Below are 22,093 nucleotides of genomic sequence, written 5' to 3'. Positions count from 1 at the left end.
AGGCTTTTCAACACAACATCATTCACTGGCAGAAAACAATGAAGAAATGTCTATTGAAGTCTTAGGAACCAAGAATGTATGAAACATAAATATTATACCCAGCCAGGTTACCATTTACGGAAAAGGATACCACACAGACATTTTCAAACATGCAATAATTCAGGGAATACAGCAATCATAAACTCTTTCGTTAAAATATTTACCAGCTAATCAATGTTAAATGGATTAAAAGGATCAACAGAATACTCAATCCCAGATAGAACAACAGTGTCTATAAAATCAGAGTGAAAGAGAGTACAATCCAAGAATGTTATACCTTGCCAAGACGTTTTTCAAAATATAAAGGCACAGCCTGGCCAACATGGCGAAACCCCATCTCTACTATAAATACAAAAATTAGCCGGGTGTGGTGGCGCACGCCTGTAAACCCAGCTACCCAGGAGGCTGAGGGACAAGAATCACTTGAACCTGGGAGGCCAATGTTGCAGTGAGCCAAGATGATGCCACTGCACTCCAACCTGGGTGACAGAGAGAGACCATCTCAAAAAAATAGAAAGGCAGACAGACATTCTGACTTCACCAAGTAAGCCACTCTCTTTAAAAATGAACAATTAAATCCAACCAACAGAAAGATGAATCAAAGAATATGGAAGTCGAAAGAACCAAAGAACAATGAATCCTTTAAAATATAAAATACTAAATACTGCAGAAATTATGGTTATAAAAGAGACTATAAATGCTCTAAGCCACAAACAAGTGAAATAATCATCAGCGAGGAAATGGAGGAAGTGGAAAGAATTCTTATTTTTCCTTTTATGAAGTTTACTGACACTGCCTAAAACTTAAATATGCAATATATTTGGTTCAATTCAGTCACTTCAGAAAACAAAAAATATACATATATATATATGTGTGCAATATACACACATATTTATTAATAAAATGATGCAGCCAGGCAGTGGCTCACACCTGTAATCCCAAGAGCTTAGGAGGCAGATGAGGAGGCTCCCAAGAGTCGGAGGATGGCTTGAGCCTAGGAGTTTGAGACCAGCCTATAGGCAAAAGGTGAGACTTTCATCTCTACAAAAAAATTAAAATATTAGCTGAGTGTGGTGGTGTGTGCCTGTAGTCCAGCTACTTGGGAGACTGAGGTGGGAGAACTGCCTGAGCTGGAGAGGCCAAGACTGCAGTAAGGCAAAACTGTGCTGCTGTACTCCAGCATAGACAACAGAGTAAGATCTTGTCTTTAAAAAAAAAAATAAAAAAAAAAAAAGAGAGAGAGAGAGAGGCCATCTTCTTAACATTTTCCACAATCTTTTTCCTTAGTCTACACAGGTTTACAAGGAGCTAATAATTACGGAAGCATAATGAAATTTCACAATTCCTCTCAGTTTCATTTGTTTATTTTTCTGCTACTATATTCAAGTCAGATGGATGGGCCTCATGGGCATTGTGCTTATCGAAAAATGTCAATCTCAGGTGGTTACATGCTACACATTACATCTATACAACATTCTCAAAATGACAAAACTATAAAGATGGAAAGCAGATTAGTAGTTGCTAGGGAGGGGTATCTACAAATACAAAGAGGTGGTAGCATGAGGGAGTTCTTTTGTGACAACAGGACAGTTCCACATGGTATTTTCTTTTTTTTTTTTTTTTTTAGATGGAGTTTCGCTCTTGTTACCCAGGCTGGAGTGCAATGGCACAATCTCGGCTCACTGCAACCTCCGCCTCCTGGGTTCAGGCATTCTCCTGCCTCAGCCTCCTGAATAGCTCGGATTACAGGCATGTGCCACCATGCCCAGCTACTTTTTTGTATTTTTAGTAGAGACGGGGTTTCACCACGTTGACCAGGATGGTCTCGATCTCTTGACCTCGTGATCCACCCGCCTCGGCCTCCCAAAGTGCTGGGATTACAGGCTTGAGCCACCACGCCCGGCCTCCACGTGGTATTTTCATAACTCAACTTGTAGTATAATAAGCTGCATAAAACCTTACATACACAAAGGAATGTATGTTTAAAATGGTGAAAACTCAAGTAAGGTCTGCAGTCTAGTCAATAATTGACTGTGTCTATGTCTATTTCCTGGTTTTGATATTGCACACAGCTATACAAGTTTCCCAAAGAATGTGGGTAAAGGCTGCATGGGTGAAGGATGCATGGGACTCTGTACTAGTTTTGCAGCTTCCTGTAAGTATATAATTATTTCCAAATGAAGTTTAAACACACACACACACACACACACACACACACACACACACACACACACAGAGTAATACATTGATTTTTTTTTTTTTTTAATTTTAAAACTAGCATGATCCAGACCAGGCATGCTGGTTCACAACTGTAATCCCAGCGCTTTGGGAAGCCAAGGCGGATGGATCACCTGAGATCAGGAGTTCAAGACCAGCCTGGCCAACACGGTGAAACTCCATCTCTATGAAAAATACAAAATAATTAGCCAGGCGTGGTGGCAGCCACCTATAATCCCAGCTAATAGGGAGGCTGAGGCAGGAGAATCACTTGAACCTGGGAGGCAGCGGTTGCAGTGAGCAGAGATCACGCCATTGCACTCCAGCCTGGGCGACAAAAGCGCACCTCCATCTCAAAATCAATCAATCAATCAATCAAAAAATTGGCATGATCACTTTTTTAATAAAAGTACTTATTTTAGGTATCCATTCCCTCTATGGATAGACACAAAGATATATGGAATGTTTATATAAAGTTAATCAGTTAAGAACAGTAAAATGTGGAGTGATTTCTTTGTCACGTTCTTTGTACCTTGTGACATTTCTTACTTTTTTTTTAATGAGCACATGTCACTTTTATAAAAATTATCCAGATAAGTTATAATAATTATCCAATTATTTTGTTACTCTAAAATAAAGAACTCCCAGGGACAGGCACAGTGATTCATTCCTGAAATCTCAACACTTTCGGAGGCCAAGGCAGGACGACTGCTTGAACCCATGAGTTCGAGCCAGTCCAAGCAACAGAGTGAGACCCCCCGATCTTAACAAAAAGTTAAAAAATTAGCCAGGCATGGTGGTGCATGCCTGTGGTCCCAGCTACTGGGGAGGCTGAGACTAAAGGATCTTTTTTTTTTTAATTTTTAAAATTCTTTTTCTTTTTTCTTCTTTACAAACTACAACTCAAACCAGACAAGAGGATTACTTGAGCCCAGAAGATCAAGGCTGCAGTGAGTTATGATCACACCAATTACTCCAGCCTGGGAAACTGAGTGAGACCCTGTCTCTTTTTTTTTTTTCCCCCAGGCTGGAGTACAGTGATGTGATCTCGGCTCACTGCAACCTATGCCTCTCAGGTTCAAGTGATTGTCCTGTCTCAGCCTCCCAAGTAGCTGGGATTACAGGCCCCCACAATCACACCCAGCTAATTTTTCTATTTTTAGTAGAAAGGGAGTTTTGCCATGTTGACTAGGCTAGTCTCAAACTCCTGACTTCAGGTGATCTGCTGCCTGGGCTTCCCAAAGTGCTGGGATTACAGGCATGAGCCACCATGCCCAGCATGCCTCTGTCTCTTTAAAAAAAAAAAAAAACGGCCAGGTGCAGTGGCTTACACCTGTAATCTCAGCACTTTGGGAGGCCAAGGTGGGTAGATCACTTGAGGTCAGGAGTTTGAGACCAGCCTGGCTGACATGGCAAAACTTCACCTCTACTAAAAATACAAAATTAGCCAGCCATGGTAGTGGACACCTGTAATCCCAGCTACTCAGGAGATTGAGGCAGGAGAATCGCTAAAACCAGAGGCAGAGATTGCAGTGAGCCAAGATCATGCCACTGCACTCTAGCCTGGGCAATAGAGGGAGACTCTATCTCAAAAACAGAAAAGAGAGAAGAAGGTGGGGCTCACGCCTATAATCCCAGCACTTTGGGAGGCCAAGGTGGGTAGATCATGAGGTCAGGATATGAAGACCATCCTGGCCATGGTGAAACCCCATCTCTACTAAAATACAAAAAATTAGCTGGGCGTGGTGGCTTGCGCCTGTTGTCCCAGCTACTCAGGAGGCTGAGGCAGGGGAAGTGCTTGAATCTGGGAGACAGAGGTTGCAGTGAGCCGAGATCATGCCACTGCCCTCCAGCCTGGCAAAAGATCAAGACTGTCAAAAAAAAAAAAAAAAAGGAGGGAGGGAGGGAGGGAGGGAGGAAAGGGAAGAAAGGGAGGGAGGGGAGGGAGGGAAAAGAAAGAACTTTTCAGGTCTGATTATTAGCCAGTTAGAAACAAATGATTTTTGCTCCAGCTCCAGTTGGATTACAAAATATATTTAACTTTTCAGAGAGCCCTAGACCAGAGATCTTTTTCATTATACCCTTCATATAAAACAGCAGCAGGCTGCTCTAATGGAAATGAGCCTATTGTATATGCTAAGCTATAGACTTACCTGAATTAAAACTCAAAGAGATCAAGTAATCTTCCTTTCTGTTGATATCCTGTAATATCGACCAGCTACTATTGTGCCCTTAAGTCATATTTTTTATTTATTTATTTTGAGACAGAGTCTCATTCTGTCACCCAGGCTGGAGTGCAGTGGCACCATCTTGGCTCACTGCAAACTCCGCCTCGCAAGTTCAAATGATTATCCTGCCTCAGCCTCCTGAGTAACTGAATTACAGTGGTCCATCACCACACCTGGCTAATTTTTATATTTTTATTAGAGACAGGGTTTCACCGTGTCGGCCAGGCTGGTCTCGAACTCCTGACCTCAGGCAATCCGCACACCTCAGCCTCCCAAAGGGCTGGGATTACAGGCATGAGCCACCACGCCTGGCCAAGTCATACTTTTTCTATTCTATCACATTATAGGATACACAGAGACAATTGTTTTTCTCTTATTATCTTCAGCCCTTTATCATCTGGCCCTTCTACTAAGGCAAATTTTTGCAAGTTTTAAGGCTAGCTGGTCAGATTCACCATTTTTCCTGGGACAATATACCCAATTGGACTACCTTTTTTTTTTTTTTTTTTTTTTTTTGAGATGGAGTCTTGCTCTCTCGCCCCCATTGGAATGCAATGGCACCATCTCGGCTCACTGCAACCTTCGCGCCTCCCAGGTTCAAGTGATTCTTCCGCCTCAGCCTCCCAAAGAGCCAGGATTATAGGCACCCACCATTATGCCCAGCTAATTTTTTTCGTACTTTTGTAGAGACGGTGTTTCACCATGTTGGCCAGGCTGGTCTTGAACTCCTAACCTTGGGTGATCTGCCCACCTTGGCCTCCCAAAGGGCTGGGATTATAGGCGTGAGCTACCACACTTGGCTACATTTTAGGTAAATATGCCTATGTATATGTGCATAAGCTTAAGAAGAAACCTAATTCAGCCTGGGTAACAGGGCAAAACCCAATCTCTACAAAACACACAAAAATTAGCTGGGTGTGATGGTGAATGTTTACAGTCCCAGCTACTAGGGAGGCTGAGGCAGGATGATCACTTGAGCCCAGGAGGTCAAGGCTACAGTGAGCCATGACTGTGCCACTGCACCTCCAGCCTGGGCAACAGAGTAAGATCATGTCCCCCCAAAAAAAAGAACAAGAAGAAGAAGAAACCTGGTGACCTAGAAAAGACACGGACCTTGGAGTTGGAATCTTAGGACTGAATCCTGCCTCTGTCAACTCACTAGATAATTCTGATTTGTTTTTGTGGTTTTTTATTTTCTTAGCCCAGCTGAAGATAACAGTAGTTACTTAGCATTACCCTCCCTGGGCCTCAGTGTCCTTATCTTCCTCAACTATAAAACGGGAATGTAATACTACCTGACAGGGTGGCTATAAGAGATTAAATGAAGTACCCTATACTGCATGCATGAGGGCCCCTTAACGATGACTAGCACAGAGTTCAATGATGAAACATAACACAGACCTTTTCTCTATGCCCATTTCCTTCCCTTCCCATTAGCCTCTTTCACCCCTCACTTCTCCGCCCTGTGTCTTTTTTTGATTAAGGTCCACAAGGACTTCACCTCACTCCACTCCCACTCCTCGTTGTCCCCCAGGGGTTCTCCCAGTAGCAATTAGCTTTGGGGCTCCCCAGTAAGCACACCACCCACCCAGCACTTGTTCTAACAACTCCCCTTGCTCACCTGCTGCCCATCTCCACCCGCGCAGGGGAAAAATACAGTTAAATAAGCTTGCTGGTTGCATGGATTTTGGAAAAACAAGGTGTTGACTGCATTCATACTCTATTTCAATCTTACCACACTCTCCAGATACTACTACTATCACTTACTAACCTCAAGGGCCCACCTTGACCTGCTTGGGTTTATTTTTGCACCTGACTCTTAATTACTCATATATCTGCTGGATGATTACTAGGCACTGGAGAGGCAAAGCAGAGTAAGATGTACCCTGGTAGGGGCTCCTAAAGAGAAAGAACTAATCCTCTTCACTCCCAGGCTTGGAGTGGGAAGGAGGAGGAGGAAGCAAGGAAGGAGACAAGAGTTCTACATTTTGCTCTTGAAATTTCTAAATTGTCTGACACTTACTATAAGAATGTAGTCTTGTCATTCTTTTTTTTTTTTTTTTTTAGACGGAGTTTCGCTCTAGTTACCCAGGCTGGAGTGCAATGGCACGATCTCGGCTCACCGCAACCTCCGCCTCCTGGGTTCAGGCAATTCTCCTGCCTCAGCCTCCTGAGTAGCTGGGATTACAGGCACGAGCCACCATGCCCAGCTAATTTTTTGTATTTTTTTAGTAGAGACGGGGTTTCACCATGTTGACCAGGATGGTCTCGATCTCTCGACCTCGTGATCCACCCGCCTCGGCCTCCCAAAGTGCTGGGATTACAGGCTTGAGCCACCGCGCCCGGCCAGTCTTGTCATTCTTACACAATAAAAACAAATAAATCAAAATAATAAAAGCCAAAAAATACCTAACTATAACAGAAGATGACCTATGTTAGACTAGCAGCTGGGAAGTCTCAGAGAGGTACTGTTTATGATAACCTTGAGATGTCAGGTAAGTTTCATTTGCAAGAATGAAAAGGGCACTGGAGCAGAGGGAACGGCATGAGCAAAGGCAGACAAGCATCAAAGTGCACTGAGTGTTCTGGGAATGACAAGTGGTTTGCTGTGGCTGGAGAACAAGGCGTAATTTGGGAAGTCTTTCAAAGCTACTCGAAATAAATCACTTTAAGTATTTAATAAACCATCTTCACCCGTACTGAAAGACCTTAAGTGAAACTTAAAATTCAGGGCCCATGTTACTTTACCATGATGAAAACTCGGTCTCTGACAATAATGGGAACCCTCTGCTCTGAATGACTAGGGGTGACGTGGCACGAGAACATCTGAGCTCTATGAGGCAGCTCAGCAATACGGAAGATGGACAGAGGGACGCAGAACCTGGAGGAAGAGGACGGGTCATGACAGCAACAATCAAAGCAAAAGACAATGACAGCCTGATCAAAGGCGAGGGAATGGAGGGAAAGGTCAGGGTCAGATCACAGACATGTTAGCAGCAGCATCAACAGGTCTGGAAGCAGGTTGTGGGGTGTGTAGAAGAGGAGGTTAAAGATGACTCCGGTTCGGCTGGGCGCGGTGGCTCAAGCCTGTAATCCCAGCACTTTGGGAGGCCGAGGCGGGTGGATCACAAGGTCAAGAGATCGAGACCATCCTGGTCAACATGGTGAAACCCTGTCTCTACTAAAAATACAAAAAATTAGCTGGGCATGGTGGCGCGTGCCTGTAATCCCAGCTACTCAGGAGGCTGAGGCAGGAGAATTGCCTGAACCCAGGAGGCGGAGGTTGTGGTGAGCCGAGATCGCGCCATTGCACTCCAGCCTGGGTAACAAGAGCAAAACTCCATCTCAAAAAAAAAGATGACTCAGGTTCATCGTTTGACTAGTTGGTAAATGAGTTTATTAATGGAACCAGGGAATGGCAGAGGAGACACTAACCTGAGAGGAAGATGATGGATTTGGTTTAAGACACATTTAATTTGATGTTGTCAGGACATTTTGGATATCTAAGGCTGGTGAGGGAGGTTTAGTTTTCATTGGTACATGGGTTATGGCTGAAGCCACAGGAGGCTAAACCCAGAAAGTCCTATCATAGATGCCATGGGAGCCAAGAAGAAGTGTTTCATGAAAAGAAAAGGAGATCAGTGGCTGCCAAAGGCCACACACAGAGGTCAGATGGCCTAAGGACTGAAACTATGCATTCATACTGGGTTCAGCACACACAGGTTTACATCATCTTGAAAAGTGGTGAAAACAAAAAGGCGGTCTGCTGGCCAGGTGCGGTAGCTCACACCCGTAATCCTAGCACGTTGGGAGGCTGAGGCCAGAGGATCACTTGAGCCCAGGAGCTCAAGGCCAGCCTGAGCAACATGGTGAAACCTCGTATCTATAAAAAATACAAAATTGGCCAGGCATGATGATGCACACCTGCAGGTCCTAGCTACTCAGGAGGCTGAGGTGGGAGGATCGCCTGAGCCCCAGGAGACAGAGGCTGCAGTGAGACATGACTGCCCCACTGCACACCAGCCCAGGAGACAGAGTAAGACTGCATCTCAAAAAAAAGTCAGTCTGCAGTGGGTTGTAGAATGAATGACAGGGGAAAGGAGAGGTGGGAGGTTGAAAAAGTAGAGGCAGGGGGAGTAGCAACTACACTTTCAGAAATTCCTACCTTTCAGCATAGGCTGTGCTACCACACCTTCCTTGGCTTGGACAGACATGTTTGACAGTCACTTACGGTCTTTGGCATCCTTCTGTCCAGGGCCAATTACCTTCATCTCAACAGTGCCACAAATGCTCATCTACCTACAGAGACAGCCCATCCCATATTTTATCAGCCATGGCCCATCTCCTGTCATCTGTTCCTATCAGTTTACCTATTATCATTTCCATTCCTACCAAATCCAAATCACCAACCGATTGAAACTTTCTACTACTCCTAATCACCAGTTTATGGGCTTCCAAAATTCAGCTTGTGCTTTTCCTTCTTTCTCATCTCTGAACTCTGGAATCAGTTTTAAGTGACTACTCCCTTGCCCAGGTCTTCCTCTCAACTACAAATTACACATGCAAGAACAGGCCCTGTCACATCCACAAGGCATGGTGTAGCATCTGGTTCCCCTCACCTAACCTACACACACCAGACAGACTGAGTTTCCTTTAAGGAAAAACGATCCAACGAAAGAAAGCCAAACTCCCTAGTATAGTCCTGGAGAACCTCCATCATCTAGCCACAAACTACCCTGACAGCTTTCTCTCCAGCTACTTCTTCACATCCTTCTCTTCTGAAACTTCCATCCATCCTAGGAGCCTAGCTTACTCCCTCCCTAACGCTCCCTTTGAACACCCAAGACCTCAACAACATCCCTACCACAATTTAATTGCCCCCTATGCCAAGAACTGTTCTAGACTCTTGGAATACACAAACAAAAGAGAGATTCCCTAGTTAACATTTTAGCAGGAGACGACAAAAGACCGACCTCATAAATAACACTGAATACATAAAATGTTACACAATTGTATGAAAAGAAGTAAAGCAGGATGTGAGGACTGGAAGTGCTAAAGTGGGATTACCATTTTAAACAGCGTGGCAAGGGTAGGCCCCAGGGGAAAGTGACTCTTGAAGCTTAAAGGTTTAGTCAAGCATTCTTAGGGAGAACATGGTCCAAGCAGAGGCAGGGAGCCAGGCCAAAGCCCTGGAGCAGGAACACCTCCAGAAGATCTGAAGAGATAAGGAGGCCAAGGGAGCTGCAACAGAGCCAGCAAGAACCAAAGGAGCCGAGCTAGGAGGGCAGATGTAACCTGTCACACAAACCAGCCTGGACGTCAAGCAGGCAGCTGGAGACGGGAGAACTGGAACTGAGGAGAGAGAGATGTTGGGTTACAGGTATCCTGAAGAAAGCACTAATCGAAGCCTAGAGTGTTCCGGCTATGAGATGAGGAAGAAACAACCAGCGCAACAGGAGGAAAACCAAGAGCACACCTTAGTGTCCCAGAGGCCAAGCGACAAAAGACTGAACTGCAGAAAGGGTGCTCAGCATGTCTGATGCTACTGACAGATCCACTAAGATGAGGACTGACAGCCAGCCACTGGATTTAGCAACACTGTTGGGGGGGACCTTGATATGTGAGATTGAGACAGAATAAGGCCGGGCCTGGGGGCTCACACCTGTAATCCCAGCATTTTGAAAGGCTGAGGCAGAGGGATCCCTTGAGCCCAGGAGTTTGAAGCTGCTGTGAGATATGGTTGCTCCACTTCACTCCAGCCTAGGAGATAGAGAGAGATCCTGTGTCTAAAAATAATGAAAGAAGTAGGCTGGGCACAGTGGCTCACACCTGTAATCCCAATACTTTGGGAGGCCGAGGCAGGCGAATCACCTGAGGTTGGGAGGTCCAGACCATCCTGACCAACATGGAGAAAGCCCATCTCCACTAAAAATACAAAATGAGCCGGGTACACTGACGCATGCCTGTAATCCCAGCTACTCAGGAGGCTGAGGCAGGAGAATCACTTGAACCCAGGAGGCCGAGGCTGTGGTGGGCCAAGATTGCAACATTGCACTCCAGCCTGGGCAACAATAACGAAACCCTATCTCAAAAAACAGTAACAATGAGAGAAGTGATTAGAGACCAGGTACAGACCACTCTTTCCTGGAGTTTGGTTGCAAAGGGAAACAAAAAAATTGGGCAATACCTGGCCAGGAAAGTAGGAATAAAGGTTTCACATAAAAAATACCATGTTTGTGTAAAGCATGTATCTATGTTCGTAGGTAATCCATACACAGCCCTAGAAAGTCTCACACACTCAACCAACGTTTATTATTTCCTTCGCTCTCGCTTCATAACTATTATTTTCTATTATCTTTGTTGCTATGTATCTGATCTTTGTAACTATCTGCAAGAAACTTGTACTTAGAAGGCCCTTTCTTTGTCCAAGTGTCAAACTCTTCCTCATCCTTCAAGACTCAAATATTCCCTCTGAGAAGCCTTTCGGGACTCTTCTCCTCAGCCAATCTCTCTCAGGTCGGTATCCATGCAAACTTTGTACCAATGTCCTTTGCACCAATATATTCTTCTACTATCATCTGTATCACAGTCTCTTGCATTTTCACAGTATGTTGTCTTACCTTCCCCACTAAACAACTCCCAAAGGGCAGAGGCAGTATTAAATATTACCCTGGAAGTGTAACTTATGAGCACTAACTCGCTGTGTGACCTTGGAGTTGCCTAACCTCTCAGTGCACTGAATGTCATCTATAAAACGTGACATTAAAACTGCTTCTAGGCCGGGCGCGGTGGCTCAAGCCTGTAATCCCAGCACTTTGGGAGGCCGAGGCGGGTGGATCACAAGGTCAAGAGATCGAGACCATCCCGGTCAACATAGTGAAACCCCATCTCTACTAAAAATACAAAAAATTAGCTGGGCATGGCAGCGCGTGCCTGTAATCCCAGCTACTCAGGAGGCTGAGGCAGCAGAATTGCCTGAACCCAGGAGGTGGAGGTTGCGGTGAGCCGAGATCGCGCCATTGCACTCCAGCCTAGGTAACAAGAGCGAAACTCTGTCTCAAAAAAAAAAAAAAAAAAAAAACTGCTTCTAGGCCGGGCGCGGTGGCTCAAGCCTGTAATCCCAGCACTTTGGGAGGCCGAGGCAGGTGGATCACGAGGTCAAGAGATCGAGACCATCCTGGTCAACATGATGAAACCCCGTCTCTACTAAAAATACAAAAAATTAGCTGGGCATGGTGGCGCGTGCCTGTAATCCCAGCTACTCAGGAGGCTGAGGCAGGAGAATTGCCTGAACCCAGGAGGCGGAGGTTGCGGTGAGCCGAGATCGCGCCATTGCACTCCAGCCTGGGTAACAAGAGCGAAACTCCGTCTCAAAAAAAAAAAAAAAAAAACTGCTTCTAGGTCAGGCGCGGTGGCTCACACCTATAATCTCACCACTTTAGGAAGCCGAGACGGGTGGATCACCTGAGGTCAAGAGTTCAAGACCAGCCTGGCCAACATGGTGAAACCCCATCTCTACTAAAAATACAAAAATTAGCCAGGCATGGTGGTGCGTACCTGTAGTCCAAGCTACTCAGGAGGCTGAGGCAGGAGAATCGCTTGAACTCAGGAGGTAGAGGTTGTAGTAAGGCGAGATCACACCACTGCACTCCAGCGTGGGTAACAAAATAAGACTCTGACTCAAAAAAAAAAAAAAACTGTCTCTACCTCATGGAGCTGTTTGGGACAGTAAATGGGTTAATAGATGTAAGATGCTTGGCATATAGGAAGCCATATGTGTGTATACGCACACACACATACACATACTATGTTGTTACATTGTAACCACAGCACCTAGGATTATAAACTTCATAGCAGGAAGTCAATACATTATTTCATGGTTATTTGGCCTGGTGTGGTGGCTCACGCCTGTAATCACAGCATTTTGGGAGGCTGAGGTAGGAAGACTGCTTGAAATCAGAAGTTCAAGACCAAGACCAGGCCAGGCAACAGAGCAACTCCCACTCTCTACAAAAAATAAAAATAAAAATAAAAAATTAGCTGGGCATGGTTGCATGGGCCTGTAGTCCCAGCTACTAAGGAGGCTGAGGTAGGAGGATTGCTTGAGACCACGAGGTCAAGGCTGCTGTGAGCTGTGATTCTGCTATTGCACTCCAGCCTGGGCAAAAGAGCAACACCCTGTCTCAATAAATAAATAATAAAAATTAAAACCAATTGAAAAAACTCTGGCTTAATCTACCTATTTCTTTATACTACATTAATTTTGCTGACCATATTTTGGTTTTATCAGGTGATTTGAACCATGTCATGTACTAATTGTTTCAGAAGCTATTCAAGTCATTTCTTGAGATGTAACTTTTGGCCAGGCACAGTGGCTCATACCTATAATCCCAGTACTTTGGGAGGTCAAGGCGGGTGGATCATCTGAAGTCAGAAGTTCGAGATCAGCCTGACAAACATGGAGAAACACTTCTACTAAAAATACAAAAAATTAACCAGGCATGACAGCACATGCCTGTAATCTTAGCTACCTGGGAAGCTGAGGCAAGAGAATCGCTCGAACCCAGGAGGCGGAGGTTGTGGTGAGCAAAGATCACGCCACTGTACTCTAGCTTAGGCAACAAGAGTAAAACTCCGTCTCAAAAAAAAAAAAAAAATTAGCTGGGCTTAGTGGTGCTTGCTCCTGTAATCCCAGCTACTCAGGAGACTGAGGCAGGAGAATTGCTTGAACCCAAGAGGTAGGGGTTGTAGTGAGCCAAGACTGCACTTCAGCCTGGACGACACAGAGACTCTGTCTCAAAAAATAAAAAATAAAAAAACAAAACGTAACTTTTTCTCCAGACTATCTCTAATGCTGCGACTGACATACAAAACCGCTGGGTACTGCTGAACGTTTCCCTGCCATTTCCCTGTACCCCATGTCTTCTTAGTACCTCTCAGAGCATCGGGTATAATGCAACGCTGTGGTGAACAAGTGAATGACATGCCATGTGAAAGGCCAAATTTAAGTTCTGATTCTGCCTCCATTACAGGGGGCACTCATGGTAGTTGATATTAAAAAAAAATAAGAAACCTTAGTAGGCAATTCAATTTCTAAGCAACTAAAAAAGAAATGCATTAGCATATAAGCAAAAACTCAATTTTACACACAATTTTCGTATCAAGTAACAGTTCACTCAACACTAACAACTTCTCAGTGAAGTAATGGGAACCTCTAACATGTTAACACCACTTAAGAATCCATGGGTCAGCACTTTGGGAGTGTGAGGTGGGCGGATCACGAGGTCAGGAGCTCAAGACCAGCCTGACCAACATGGTGAAACCCCATCTCTTAAAAATACAAAAATCAGCCAGGTGTGGTGGCGTGTGCCTATAATCCCAGCTACTCAGGAGGCTAAGGCAGGAGAATCGCTTGAACCTGGAAGGTGGAGGTTGCAGTGAGCTGAGATTGCGCCACTGTACTCCAGACTGGATGACAGAGTAAGACTCCATCTCAAAAAATAAAAGAACCCATGAGAATACAATCAAAATTGATTGAATCAAATCTAGTTATAGTATGCTAGCTCTTCCTGTCATTCTATACTGCAACTACAAATCTTTTTTAAATGATTCTAAATGTGAAGGCCAAGAGTTTAGTGTAAACAAAATTCCCCATACTCCCTATGCCCCACCACTGTCTGTCTCTAAGTTAAATAAAATACAGGTGGAGGACTCTCCCGAGCCTCCTTCCCATGAGGTTGCATCCAAAGAGCACAGGCTCCGGAGTAGAGCACTTTGGGTCTAAATGCCAACTCCACTTGTCAACTAGGAATCCTAGAGCAGGTCTGTCCATCTCCCCCGCTGGCAGGAACAGCGATAGTGGAACCTAGCAGAACTGGTGGGGTTTACTGATACTGAATGACTAAGAGAAAAAGTAGGCCAGGCGCAGTGACTCCCGCCTGTAATACCAGCACTCTGGGTGGCCAAGGCAGGTGGATCATCTGAGGTCAGGAGTTTGAGACCAGCCTGGCCAACATGGTAAAACCCTGTCTCTACTAAAAATACCAAAAAAAATTCACCAGGCAAGGTGGCAGGCACCTGTAATCCCAGCTACTTGAGAGGCTAATCCTGGAGAATCTCTTGAACCCGAGGAGGCGGAGGTTGTAGTGAGCCAAGATCGCGCCACTGCACTCCAGCCTGGGCAACAGAGGAAGATTCTGTCTCAAAAAAAAAGCAGTGAGTGAAGAATAGCTACTACATCAAAGATGCTTAATAAGTGGTCGTTTTTATTACATTCCACCAATTTCAAGTCTTACTAGAGTTGAAGATTTAAAAAGTCTTCTTTTTGAAGTCTTATTAAAAAGGCTCAAATTTATGCCAGTTAACACCCTTAAAAGTAAAAATGTTAAGTCAGTAAGAAATGGAGGGGAAATAATTTCCTGGAATAAAGAAAGAGCTGGGATCCCAAGGAAAAGACCCTCCGCCTGTAAGACACCAGCCAGGAAACAGTTTCCCTGCCTTTGGGGGACAGGGCCTACCCCAGGCAAGCCCCTGACCCTGGGATACCTACCGATGACCCACTGTGTCAGTGACACAAAAAGGACAATCCTATTCACATCAACTACGGCCACCCACTGTGTACTTAAATTACTGAGGTCTAGGTGACAAAAACTTTGACTGGCAATGTACCTCAGAAAAAATGCACATGGAGGTCATGAAGCCAACTACTTTACAATTCATTACTCAAAGGTGTCATTCCCATGATGCTCTACTGACTGCCAATTAAAATGAAACCTGAATACAGGTGTGCTTGGCTAGCTCAGTCAATAACAAAATTCTGTCCAAGGGTCCTAAAGCAATGCTCTCAGTTTCCCAAGGGTAGGAACGTGGGCCTTGGTCATCTGTACGTGTCCTAGGCCCTGGTATATGGTGGCTACTGAAAATTCACGTGGAAGATTTGTACACCTGTATTCATAACAGGATTATTCACAATAGCCAAAGGTTGGAAGCAACCCAGGTATCCACTAATGGATGAAAGGATAAATGAAATGTGGCACATACACACAATGGAATTCAGCCTTCAAAAGGAAGGAAGCTCTGACACATGCCACGACACGGATGAACCCAGAGAACACCGCGCCATGTGAAATAAGCCAGTCACAACAGGTCAGACACTGCAGGATTCCACTTCTATGAGCTACCTAAAGTAGCCAAATTCATAGAAATAGAAAGGAAAGTGGGGTGGGGGAGAAACTGAGAAAAGAGGGGTATAGGTTGTTTTGGGAAAAACCTTCCGAGATGGATGGTGGTGATGACTGCACAACAGTACGAATGCTCTTAATGTCACTGAACTGTATACCTAAAAACAGTTAAACTGGCAAATTTTAATTATGTATATTTTACAATTAAAAAACAAAATTTAAGTGTTACAGCTCTTTTAGAATCTGTCTCTTCTGAATTTCTGGTTTGGGCCGGAAGCCAAAAAACATAAAATAAAATAAAATAAAATAATTTAAAAGTATATTGAGGCCGGGCATGGTGGCTCACACCTGCAATCCCAATACTTTGGGAGACCAAGGTGAGTAAATCCTTAGAGGTCAGGAGTTCGAGATCAGCCTAACCAACATGGTGAAACCCTGTCTCTACTAAAAACAAAAATTAGCCAGGCATGGTGGTACATGCCTGCCATCCCAGCTACTCTAGAGGCTGAAGCAGGAGAATCACTTGAACCCAAGAGGCAGAGGTTGCAGTGAGCCGAGACTACACCACTGCACTCTAGCCTGGGTGACAAGAACAAAACACACACACAAAAAAAAAAAAAAAAAAAAAAAAAGGCCGGGCACTGTGGCTCAGGCCTGTAATCCTCACACTTTGGGAGGTCAAGGCAGATGGATCACCTGAGGTCAGGAGTTCGAGACCAGCCTGGCCAACATGGCAAAATCCCATCTCTATTAAAAAATACAAAAATTAGCTGTGTGTGGTGGCATGTGCCTGTAGTCCCAGCTACTCAGGAGGCTGAGACAGAAGAATTGCTTGAGCATGGGAGGCGGAGGTTACAGTGAGCGGAGCTCGCACCACTGCACTCCAGCCTGGGTGACAAGAACTCCATCTCAAAAAAAAAAAAAGGATGCTGAAAGAATAAATGAAGGAAGAAATGAGTGCTACTTTCATCAGCCACTAAATATTATACCTCATAACTCTAGATTATTCTTTAAACAATTTCTAGCCCCAAATTTCATAGTTGAGGAAATTGGAACTAAGATACCTGATCTGCCACAATACATACTGTGTACATATATATGTTAAAATATGCAGACTCAGTTGTGCATGGTGGCTCACACCTGTAATCCCAGCACTTTGGGAGACTGGGGGTGGGGGGGAAATCACTTGGGCTCAGGAGTTCAAGACCAGCCTGGGAAATATGGTGAGACCTCATCTCCACAAAAAAATTGGCCAGGCATCGTGGCACGCACCTGTAGTCCCAGCTACTTGGGAGGCTAAGGTGGGAGGACTGCTTGAGCCTAGGAGGTCAAGGCTGCAGTGAGCCATGAACATGCCACTGCACTCCAGCCTAGGAAACAAAGCAAGACTCTGTCTCAAAAAAAATAAATAAATAAAATACATACACTATACAAATAGCATATACTGTACAGTGCTGCTCAGCATTCCATGTGCTTTATCCAGCTGGCTGTAAGCCCCATAGCTCAGGACTTACACACTAGCCACGAGCCCCTTGAATGTTTTGAAAATCCCACAGGCCTTAAAGTCTGTGTCACAAAAGATGTAGCTATGTCCCTTTCTCTATTACAGCACTAACTTGGCAAGAGTAAAATGGGTGACACCTCTGAGGAGAACAGCTCCACCCCTGGAGGTGATCCAGTACTCACCGAGGGCTTACTATGTGCCAAGAGCTGGGGCAGATAAGGGTTCAGACAATTTGGTCTTTGAGGGAGCTGTGTCTACCGCAATAGACAGATAAGGCTCAGAAATAAACACAAGAACAAAAAGACAAATGCTTAACAAAGATGTGGGTGCACACATTTTGGGGAGTACGGAAAGTATCTATGGGGCTAGAAAACGGGGAAGGTATCTTCAGCAGAGGACAGAGTCTGTAGAACAGCAGCCTCGGTGTCAAAAGATCACCATTCCTGACTTTGCCATCACCTGTGCAAGGGACCTCTGTAAATCCTTCTCTCGGTTTCCCCCTATATAAAGCTACAGCTAGATCAGATGCTTCTCCTACAATCACCCAGCTCTCTAAAGGTATTAGAAATGCCTAGGTTCAAATCTTAACTCTGTTACTTAAAAGTCGCTTGACCTTGAGCGGGGGAATTAATTACTCCGTGCCTCAGTCTCCCCACTTCCGAACAGAGGGTTGGTGTGATCATCAAATACTACTTCACGTCAATCACTTCGGGCAGGGCCTTGGCAAGTAGTAAACCCTCAATAAACGATAGTTACTGCCGGAGGAGCTGCAGGAGGCAAACACCAGATGCCAGGGTTGTGCCTGCCGTGCTCCCAGGGCCCTCCCAGGCCTGAGCCATCACCCCTGGGGGGATGGGAGCGCAGGGCCGGGGCTGCACACTCTGCACGCATGTGTCACCGGCCAGGCTCGGCACGCGCCTCTCCCCGCCATAGGGAGAAAAGCAATGGCTCAGCAGCCCCGGGGCCCATTCCCACCCCTCCGGCAGGACACCCCAGGAGGGAAGGGGCTGCGATCCCACTTACCATGCTGGCCGGGGAGGGGGCGGCTCAGATGAGCTGGTTCTTGGGCTTCGGACACGTCCCGCTCGCACAGTTCAGGTCATGGTCCCGGCAGACTCGGGAAGTCCCCCGCCCGTGCAAAGACAACCCCTTCCCCACCGGGCCCCGTGGGGACCCTCTAAAAAGGGCAGGGCCACCCGGGTCGCCTCATCCGGGGCCCCTGAGACAATTCATCCAGACCCACCCGCCCCTCCCCAAGGAAACTGAAAAAGCAGGAAATGGGGCTCGGATGCCGGCGAGGAGGGCAGCGGCTCGGGACCCCCGCCCGGGCCCGACCCCCGCGGGGGAGGCTGCGGGCCCAGGCAGGGGCTCCCCGGCCTCCGCGGGCAGAGGTGGCGGCGGGCCCGGCCCCGAGGCTGAAGGGGCGGAGGCTGACGGGGCCTCGGCTGCGCGGCCCAGGCGGCCGGCTCAGGGGAGAGGCCCGGGGGCCCGCGCTGTCCTCGCCGCCTCAGCCCACACGGCTGCGGCCGCCGCCCCCGAGAGCATCCCTGCTCGCGCCCGCCCCAGAGCCTCCCGCTAGTACCGCGCGGCCGCCCCCGACCAACAGCCCCAACGCGCCGGAAGTGGCGAGCGCCAGGCGGCCCCACAGCGCGGCCGCCGGTCTGCGGCGCTGGAACCGGACCAATCCGGAATCGAGCGCGGCGAGCGGGGGGAGCGGGGGGAGCGGGGGGGAGGGCGGGGCCGCACCTGACGGCTCCCACTGGCCACGCCCTCTGGCCACGCGCCCTCTGGCCACGCCCCCTCTGGCCGCGCCCACCGCCCGTCTGTCCACGCGGGCCGGCAGCCATCTTGGTAAAGGGAGCCCGGGCTGCCATTTTAGTAAAGGAGCGGTTTCTCTTTCATTTCCTTCGCTCCATTCATTCCACAAAGCTTTACTGAGCGTCCTTTACGTGCGGAGCGTCGCGTTGGCTGGGTGGGGCTACGCGGCCTCGTGAGCTTACATTCATGCAGTCCACTGGAATATAGTGGACTATATTAGCCTGACTATATTCCAGGCGCTGCTGTGGGTGCTAGGACGAGAAAAATAAATAAAACTTCTATAGTCAAAGTGCTGAGGGGGCAGAGAACGAATTAGATTCCTGTTCCTAGCCTCCAACCCACCTACTCGTGAAAGTGCTCATCTTTATTTTATTTTTAGGGACAGGGTCTTGCTCTGTTGCCCAGGCTGGAGTGCAGTAGCGCAATCGTGGCTCACTGCAGCCCCAACCTCCTGGTGCACCACCATGCCCAGCTAAATATTTTTATTTTTTGCAGAGATGAGGTCTCCCTGTGATGCCTGGGCTGGTCTGGGACGCCAGAGCTCAAGCAATTTTCCCTTAGCCTCCCAAAGCGCTGGGATTACAGGTGTGAGTCATCCAGCCAGGCTGAAAGTGCTAATTTTAAGAAACAGAGTCAGGAAACTACCCCAAACAGCTGAGACTGAGCCCGCAGGTGTGGGTACTACCTAGACTGGAGCAACTATATTGGAGCAACTATATAACTCTGTGGGTCTTGTCAACCCTAAATAACGAGATTGAGAAAATAGGATTAAGTATAGCGTTTAGTCAAGCCCAAAGCTTGAGGATGGCCAACCAGAAGCATAGATTCAAGTTGCCCTGAACATATGCTCCAATTAGCAGCAGCTACAAATAGAGTTTTTATTTGTTTGTTTGTTTTTAAGACAGGATCTTGCTCTGTCGCCGAGGCTAGAGTGTGGTGTTTTTCTGGGGTTTTTTTTGAGACAGTCTCGCTCTGTCTCCCAGGCTGGAGTACGGTGATGCAATCTCGGCTCACTGCAACCTTCGCCTCCCGGTTCAAGCAATTCTGCCTCAGCCTCCTGCCTGTAGCTTGACTACAGGCACCCACCATCATGCCAGGCTTATTTTTGTATTTTTATAGAGATGGGGTTTCACCATATTGGCCAGGCTAGTCTTGAACTTCTGACCTCAGGTGATGTGCCAGCCTCGGCCTCCCAAAGTGCTGGGATTATAGGCGTGAGCCACCGTGCCTGTCCTCAAGTGAGTGTTTGTTTGTTTGTTTTAATTCAGTCTCCGTAGAGACTGTCAAAAATTGCCAGTGCCGACTACATTTTCAAGTTGTCATGGCAGGGTATTGGGAAAAGTTTTCAATTAGCAATAATTGCGCCTCGTATAAACCTCATTGGCTACGATACTGCCACTGCCCAAAGCTTCTCAAGTGGGCTTTTAAGGAAAAAAGAAGCAGCATAACATAAGGTTGAATAGGAATGGTGAGAAAGTGGGGGGAAAAATAACATAAGCTGTTGTCTATGCACTGTTCTTTGTATCACAAATTTCAGGAACCTGAAGGAAATGGGGGAGGCAGCTAGTCTGAAAATATCTTTAAACAATTGTCCCCAGGCATGTGGAGGTGGGAGTGTGCCTGAACTCCCAGACACAAATTTCAGTGGACCTGAGAAATTTTGCATACTTCACGTAACTCAGACTGCCCTGAGCTATTTTTCTTTTCTCTCAAACCTCAGTGTGATCTGAATCAATACACCCAGGACTGTTAAAACAAAGATTACTCACCCCACTCATAAACTTTCCCATCCAGTAGGTCTGAGATGTGGCTGAATAATTTGCATTTCTAAAAAGCTCCTAAATGAAGCTGATGCTGTAGGTCTAGATACCGTATGTTAGCCAGGCTACTCTCGAACTCCTGACCTCGAAGGATGTGCCCACCTGGGCCTCCCAAAGTGCTGGGATTACAGGCATAAGCCATGGTGCCGGCCTGAAGCACATTTATTTTATCAAATCTTTATTGTTGCCCACTAAGTGACAATCACTATTTCAAGGATTCAATGCTGAGCAAAACAAATATATGCGTGTCCTCATGGAATTTAGAGACAAATTATAGTAATAGATCAGTTATCGCTGTGATAACAATGAAGGAAAAATTCAATCTATTATAACTTTAATATAGTTTATACACTCATAAGGCCAAGGGATCTAAAATAATCTGTCGGATTAGGATGGGGAGGAAGTCAGGAAGTGACATTTATTTAAGCTTTGACCTGAAAGAAGAAGGAGTTTGCTAGGCAAAGGGAGGAGGCATAGAACATTCTAGGCAGTAGAAACAGCATGTACAAGAGAAGCCATCTCAGTAGGTAAGCAGATGAATCAAAACGGAAGCTAAGTCACTTTCTTGGCTCAGTTTATTAGGATGAGCGAAAGCTTTGGGATGAGACTCATTTGGAGTGAAATCCAGCTCTTAACTTTACTAGCTACGGTATCTTGAGTAATTGACTCTCAAAGTCTTGTTTTCCTCACTGTAAAATTGAAGGAAATAGCAGAAATACAACTGACTCACTTGAAAGTATGCCTTTGGGTTACATAATTCACATAACTGGACCTCCAGAGAGATTGATTAGCTTCGAGCTGGGTGTAATGGGAGAGCTGGATCCATTTCTCTAGGATTTTCTTTTTCTTTTTTCTGTGTGTAGTGTTCTGGTTTTTGTTTGTTTTTTGTTTTTTTGAGACAAGATCTTAGTCTGTTCTCCATGCTAGAGTGCATGGTGCAATCATAGCTCACTGCAGCCTCAACCTCCCAAACTCAAGCAAGCCTCCCACCTCAAGCTCCCAATTAGCTGGGACTACAGGCATATGCCACTACACGCAGCTGATTTTTTTTTTTTTTTTTTTTTAATTTTCAACAAAGACAATGTCTCACTATGTTTTCCCAGGCTGGTCTCCAACTCCTGAACTCAAGTAATCTGACCACCTCGGCCTCCCAAAGTGCTGGGATTATAGGCATGAGCCGCTGCACCTGGCCATTCCTCCAGGATTATCTTGCTCTGCTCTTCTCCATTATCAGGCTGCTTGTTAAGGTGGGTGCCAGGAACAGCCAGGGTCACAAAATTCCCTGTT

The 22,093-nt window shown here is 46.2% G+C and overlaps 1 protein-coding gene and 2 non-coding genes across 6 annotated transcripts in view; 1 reads left to right on the top strand and 2 right to left on the bottom strand.

Moving 5' to 3' along the window:
- Positions 1–18,837, bottom strand: part of XPO6 (exportin 6) — a 127,582-nt gene extending 108,745 nt beyond the window's left edge. For 3 of the 4 annotated variants that reach the window (XM_074381895.1, XM_003930224.4, XM_074381897.1), the window contains exon 1: positions 18,192–18,836. In XM_074381895.1, the coding sequence (XP_074237996.1) occupies positions 18,192–18,194 (3 nt within the window). In that variant the 5' untranslated portion in view covers positions 18,195–18,836. Of the gene's footprint in view, positions 1–18,191 lie in introns of all 4 variants that reach the window. The other variant, XM_074381896.1, reaches the window with a different exon arrangement.
- Positions 15,885–15,945, top strand: LOC120367462 (U7 small nuclear RNA). Its single transcript, XR_005581845.1, has one exon. It is a non-coding gene; the product is annotated as a U7 small nuclear RNA (small nuclear RNA).
- Positions 18,838–20,254: 1,417 nt separating the features above from the next.
- On the bottom strand, positions 20,255–20,396 carry LOC120367514 (U4 spliceosomal RNA). Its single transcript, XR_005581884.1, has one exon. It is a non-coding gene; the product is annotated as a U4 spliceosomal RNA (small nuclear RNA).
- Between the last annotated feature and the right edge of the window lie 1,697 nt (positions 20,397–22,093).

This window comes from Saimiri boliviensis, chromosome 12, assembly GCF_048565385.1.
Source record: "Saimiri boliviensis isolate mSaiBol1 chromosome 12, mSaiBol1.pri, whole genome shotgun sequence".
NCBI classification, from domain to species: Eukaryota; Metazoa; Chordata; class Mammalia; order Primates; family Cebidae; genus Saimiri; species Saimiri boliviensis.
This window is presented reverse-complemented; position numbering and strand designations above follow the sequence as displayed.